Source organism: Entelurus aequoreus, linkage group LG23 (genome assembly GCF_033978785.1).
Source record: "Entelurus aequoreus isolate RoL-2023_Sb linkage group LG23, RoL_Eaeq_v1.1, whole genome shotgun sequence".
In the NCBI taxonomy this organism is placed as follows: Eukaryota; Metazoa; Chordata; class Actinopteri; order Syngnathiformes; family Syngnathidae; genus Entelurus; species Entelurus aequoreus.
Genome location: NC_084753.1, coordinates 43,040,824 through 43,047,892, shown reverse-complemented (window position 1 = coordinate 43,047,892; position 7,069 = coordinate 43,040,824). Strand labels below are relative to the sequence as shown.

The window sequence follows — 7,069 nt, the reverse complement described above, 5'->3', positions numbered from 1 at the left end:
TCCCTCAATTCAATCCAAAGCTTTGGAAAAAAAACATTTTCCATTCTGTAAATAAATATTAGACATATTTCGATAATTAAATGTTGAAATAAAAATATCATTTATTCCAATACATTTTTATTCCACCGATTATTTCTTCGACGGACTATTTTAGTCCGTTTTACGCGTCCTTCGTTTCCACTCGAGTGTCAGATCTTTTATTTTGAAACGTGTTCGAGTGACGAAACCGGCGAAATAAGAAGACGACGCAACAATAATTCATGTCAAATATGTTCCGAAACAACGTGTGGAAATATCCAAATAAAACACGTTTCATCTTTCAGGACGATGACGTCAGAATAAAATCGAAATAAGGACGATAGAGATTTTTTTTTTTGGATCGTTCTTAACAAAACCTGTAAAATAATAATTATAAAAGTGTGAAGTCACTTTGGGTGAAGATTTCCAAATAGCAACGTCGAAAATAATAATAACAAGAATAATCATAAAATGACAATAATAATAATTAAATAATAGTCATAATAATAATAACATTAATAATAATAATAATAATAATGAAAAAACAGTAATAATAACAACAATAATGATAATAAAATAACAGTAATAATATCGATAATAATGATAATAAAATGAGAGTAATAATAACAATAATAATAATAATAATAACAATAATAATCATAAAATAACAATAATAATAATGAAATAATAGTAATGATAATAATAACAATAATAATAATAATAATAATAATGAAAAAACAGTAATAATAACAACAATAATGATAATAAAATAACAGTAATAATATCAACAATAATAATAATAACAACAACAATAATGATAATAAAATAACAGTAATAATATCAACAATAATAATAATGATAATAAAATGAGAGTAATAATAACAATAATAATAATAAAATAACAATAATAATAATGAAATAATAGTAATGATAATAATAACAATAATAATAATAATAATAATGAAAAAACAGTAATAATATCAACAATAATAATAATGATAATAAAATGACAGTAATAATAAGAATAAGAATAAAATAACAATAATAATAATGACAATAATAATAATAATAATAATAATGACAATAATAATAATAATAAAATAACAGTAATAATAATAACAATAGTTCAGTCGTTTCACGCTGAGAAAAAAGGTGAAATTAAATATCATATTTCGGACAAAATGCGCTCAATGAAAACATTTGTGACTAAAATAATTAATAATAATAATAATAATAATAATAAATGTTCAAAGAAAATAAACATCAACACTTTAAAGAGGATTTCTTGTTTGAGGCGCCAGGAAGTAGTCGGTGCCGCTTTCAAGCACTCGGACAATGACCTCTGACCCCCCACCAGCCGGACACACACACACACACACACACACACACACACACACACACACACACACACACACACACACACACACACACACACAGAGGCGGCAAAAAGGAATAATAAACCAACAATCTGGTGTAAAAAGATGAAATATTTCCTATCGTTGTGCGTGAAATTAATTCGAATCGACGTTGAATGGCTTCGAGCAAACAAAAGACTCCGTTTGATAAAATCGTCTTTTGTTTTATTGTTCGGCTGCTTTCATTCTTGTTCATTTGGTCACATTTCAACGTTTGGGCGGTGAATTTCACATTTTGCAATAAAAATAAATAAAATAAAAAAATAAAGATTCTTTTCGCGTCTTATCATATTTTAACTTTCTTCTTCTTTGTTTTTGTTTCATAATGTTTCTCTTTGCATCTGGGACTGAAAGTGCCACTTTTTTTATTCCTGCACTTCAATCAAAAGCTTTGAAAATCATTATTATTATTATTATTATCATTATTATTATTATTATTATTATTATTATTGTTGTTGTCGTTGTTATTATTATTATTAGCATCTTTAAATATCGAACACGTTTCCATAATTCACTTTGTCAACGCAGACAAATCATATTTACAAGATAATGTCCATAATCATAATAATAATGATAATAATAATAATAAAGTATAATTTACGGGAACATTCGAGGCTATTTTCCACTCATTTGAAATAAAAACACAAACTTTGAACATGACAATAAAACAGATATTTTAATATTTCCAACTATTACAATTTATTACGATTTTTGGGGTTTTAATCGTGAGCAGAAATTATTTATCATCTCTTTTTCTTTTTTTTTTTTACATTTAAAATAACACAAAACGATTCTTTTTTTCCCCCCCCCCCCTTCTGGCTTTTTTTCCGTGAATGAAAAAACAAAGGATTGTCGGGATAACATTGAAATAATAATAATAATGACATTATTATTATTAATAATCACCATCATCATAATAATAACCATGATATTAATAATATTACATGTAACAATAAAGAATCATTTAAATAGGAACATTTTAGGCCATTTTTTCACTCGTTCGTAAAGCATTTGAAATAAAAAACAACTTAAAAAAATATTAATTTAAATATTTCCAAATGTGACCATTTCTGATGATTTTGGTGTTGAATTATATAATATTAATAATAAAAAAACAATAATAAATGACACTTTTTTTTTCTTCCCCTCCGCACATGAAAAAAAAACAAAAAACAAATAACATCGAAATAATAACTGTAATATTAATCGATCATAATAATGATAATAATCATAACAATACGATTTTTTTTTTTTAAATAGCAACTATTTGGACAATAAAAAACCCCAATAATAAATAAAAAAAACGTCATCGAGTTACAAATATATATTTTATTCTTTGTGGAAACTATTTGTTATTGTTGTCATTTGATGACGTCATCGGGACCTGCTTTTGCTTTTGTGTGTGTTTAACAACATCAACACACACACACACTTACACACACACACACACACACACGCACGAGCCGGAAGCAGAAAGTACACGCTAACCTACCAACGAGCACGCGCGTCCATTTGTTTGTTTGTTTGTTTGTTTGCCCTCGTCGCGCATGCGCGTGAAGAAAGACAGAAGAGTGTTGTTGTTGTTTACAAGTGCGCTAGCTTTATTTCCCTAACACGTCAACACTTTGTTGAAAAAACACACGAAGAAGAAGGAGGAGGAGGAGGAGGAGGAGGACACGTGACGCCGTGGATATTGTTTTTTTGGATGACGACATAAAAGCCAAAGAACAAGTTTACAGTTGGAACAAGGAAGGTTGCCCCGGAAAAAAGAGTCCAACAAGGGAGGGGAGGAGGAGGGGGGGGGACACGTCCGTGCGCGTGTCACGCGCGCGCCCAAATCTCCTAATAATGGTGGAAATAATACTGACTGCGGTGACACGCGCGCGCACGCGCACACAAGACGTCATAATAATAATAATAATAATAATAATTAACAATAATATTAAAAATAGCTGGAAACTTCCCGGATGTTTTTATATTCTTCTGTTGTTGTTTTGTTTTGTTTAGTTTTTTACACGGAAAATGTTCAACTTACAGTCAGAACTCGTGGAGTTCGGCGAGGTTCGTGCAGGTTCGGCAAAGTTCGGGGGTTAGTGTATGAGCGGGTTGGGGGCGGCGGCGGCGGCGGCGGCCTGGTTCTGGTGCGTGAAATAGTCAGAGAGGCCGGCGGAGAGTCCGGAGGAGAAGGCCGGCAGCGAGGCGCTCATGGGCGGCCGGAGGGAGTCACAGGTGAGGGCCTGCGGGGACGCGGAGCTCCCGGCCCGCCCGCCCGGCGCCGAGTTGCCGGTCTGCGCGCCCACGGGAGGGTGCGGGACGTGCGGGAAGAAGTAGCTGCTCTGGCCGGCCAGCAGGTTGACCGCCGAGCAGGGGTTGAGGGAGTAGGTGGTCCCCGAGCAGGGCACCGAGAGGCCGCACGGCACCGCGGAGGCCGCCAGCGCCGCCGCCGTCAGGTGGTGCGTGGCGTACGGCAGCTCGCCGCCCACCAGCCGCTCCACGCTCAGCCCGCCGGGCGGCGCGAACGACGCGTGGTTGCCGTGTCCCAGCACGGCGCCGTACGACATGGCGTGGTGGCCCGGGTAGGCCGGCGCCGCGCCGCCGTAGCCCATGGCGGGCCGCGGGTGGTGCAGCGACAGGAAGGGCGAGACGGGCCAGTAGAGCGAGCCGGCGCGCTCCATGAAGGTGAGGCCGGAGGTCAGGCGGGCGCCGCGCTTGAAGGCCAGCTTGGCCCGCGAGGTGGTGGAGCGCCGGCGGAGCTTGCCGGTGGTGCCGCCGATGAAGACGTCGTCGCTGCTGGGGTCCAGCATCCAGTAGTTGCCCTTGCCCGGGTCGTCGTAGTGCCGCGGCACCTTGACGAAGCACTTGTTGAGGCTGAGGTTGTGGCGGATGGAGTTCTGCCAGCCCTGCTTGTTCTCCCGGTAGTACGGGAAGTTCTTCATGATGAACTCGTAGATGCCGTTCAGCGTCAGCCGCTTCTCGGGACTCTGGCGGATGGCCATCATGATGAGCGCGTTGTAGGAGAAGGGAGGCTTCTCGAACTTGCCGCTCTTCTTGTCGCCCTCCTTGGACGCGGGCTCCGGCTCCTTGTCGCCGCCCTCCTTCTTGTCGTCATGCGCCGCCTCGCCCTTCATGCTCTCCGCCTTGGCGTCCTGCGCCCCGCCGCCGCCGGGCTTGTTGTCGGCGTCGGCCCGCTGCGGCTGCGCGTTGTCGCCCTGCACGGCCTCCGGCACCAGGCTGTGGATGCTGAAGGACGCCTTGTGGGGGATCACTTTCAGCTCCTTGCGCTGCTCCATGTCCAACATCGCCGAACTCATCCGGATGTGAACCCGCGCCGAGAGCGGGACGAGGGGGAAAGGAGGAAAGGAAAAGGACGCGAGGAAAGGAAGGAAGGGGGGATTGGAGGAGGAAGGAAAGTGAAGATCAACACACACAAAAAAAACTATTTCATGTTCGCTTTGGAGACAAAAAAGGGAAACACACACACGCACACATGCACGAGCACGCACGCGAGCGCGCGCACGTCCATAGGAGACAGATAGCAGCAATTAATTAAGCCGCGGCAGCGCCAGGCGCTCATTGGCTCGACCTTCTGCCTCCTCGGCCAATCAGCGGACGAGGGCGGGGTCGTGCGCATGCGCACCGGCCCACCCTTTCTGAGGGGAGGGAGGACGGGCCGTCACGTGATCGCCGGTGCTGACCCACAAGGAGACAAAATGTTTTTATTATTCATATCAATAACTTGCGGGGGGGGGGGGGGGGGCATACGCCGGCTGACACGCGTGGATCGACGTTGCCATGACGACATAGCGGAAGTGGGCCTCGGTCACGTGATGATGATGATGATGATGATGATGATGATCCTTTGACCTCCCCTTTGTTGCCACCTTTTGACGTGTCACCTTTTCCACTTCCGGCGGCGGGCGTGACCAAGACCACGTGACCCGGGCGTGGAGTTCCAGAAGGCGTCCGAAAGTTCCACGAGACTTTTCCTGGAGACCACGGTTGGCTTTAAGAAGAAGAAGAAGAAGAAGAAGAAGAAGAACGGTGCGAAGGCGTCGCCCAGCGGGCAGAAAAGGAACAGCAGCAGCTCGACTTTTGTCATCGACATTCAACATTAGGAACATTAAACATTATACACTTTCAACATAATAAACATTCAACAGTATAACATCAAACATTATCAACATTAAACATAATAAACCTTAAAAATTCAACATTATAACATCAAACATTATCAACATTAAACACTCAACATTATATCAAACATTATCAACATTAAACATAATAAACATTAATTAAACATTCAACATTATAACATTGAACATTATCAACATTAAACATGATAAACATTCAACATTATAACATAAAAAATTACCAACATTAAACATAATAAACCTTAAAAATTCCAATTTATAACATCAAACATTATCAACATTAAACATAATAAACAATAAACATTCACCATTATAAAATCAAATATTATCAACATTAAACATAATAAACATTAAACATTATAAACATGTAACATTATAACATCAAACATTATCAACATTAACATAATAAACATTAAAAATTCAACATTATAACATCAAACATTATCAACATTAAACATAATAAACATTAAATATTCAACATTATAACATCAAACATTATCAACATTAAACATAATACACATTAATTAAACATTCAACATTATAACATCAAAAATTACCAACATTAAACATAATAAACCTTAAATTCCAATTTATAACATCAAACATGATCAACATTAAACATAATAAACAATAAACATTCACCATAATAAAATCAAATATTATCAACATTAAACATAATAAACATTAAACATTATAAACATGTAACATTATAACATCAAACATTATCAACATTAAACATAATAAACATTAAAAATTCAACATTATAACATCAAACATTATCAACATTAAACATAACAAACATTAAAAATTCAACATTATAACATCAAACATTATCAACATTAAACATAATAAACATACACATTCAACATTACAAAATCAAACATTATCAACATTAAAAATAATAAACATTCAACGTTATAAACATTCAACATTATAACATCAAACATTATCAACATTAAACATAATTAATCTTAAACAATCAACATGACATTAAACATTATCAACATTAAACATAATAAACATTATACACATTCAACATTATACACATTCAACATTATAACATCAAACATTATCGACATTAAACATAATAAACCTTAAACATTCAACATTATAACATCAAACATTATCAACATTAAACATATTAAACATTATAAACATTCAACATTATAACATCAAACATTATCAACATTAAACATAATTAACCTTAAACATTCAACATTATAACATCAAACATTATCAACATTAAATATAATAGACATTAAAAATAAACATTCAACATTATAACATCAAACATTATCAACATTCAACATTATAAAATCAAACATTATCAACATTAAACATAATAAACATTAAACATGATAAACATTCAACATTATAACATCAAACATTATCAACATTAAACATAATAAACATAATACACATTCAACATTATAACATCAAACATGATCAACATTAAACATAATAAAACATTATAAACATTCAACA

General features: G+C 37.0%; 1 protein-coding gene across 1 annotated transcript; it reads right to left on the bottom strand.

Moving 5' to 3' along the window:
- Positions 1-2,936: 2,936 nt before the first annotated feature.
- Positions 2,937-4,919, bottom strand: foxg1a (forkhead box G1a). The gene has a single exon (XM_062033764.1). It carries the CDS (start codon positions 4,742-4,744, stop codon positions 3,524-3,526), a length of 1,221 nt encoding a protein of 406 aa, XP_061889748.1. The 5' UTR covers positions 4,745-4,919; the 3' UTR covers positions 2,937-3,523.
- Positions 4,920-7,069: the final 2,150 nt, after the last annotated feature.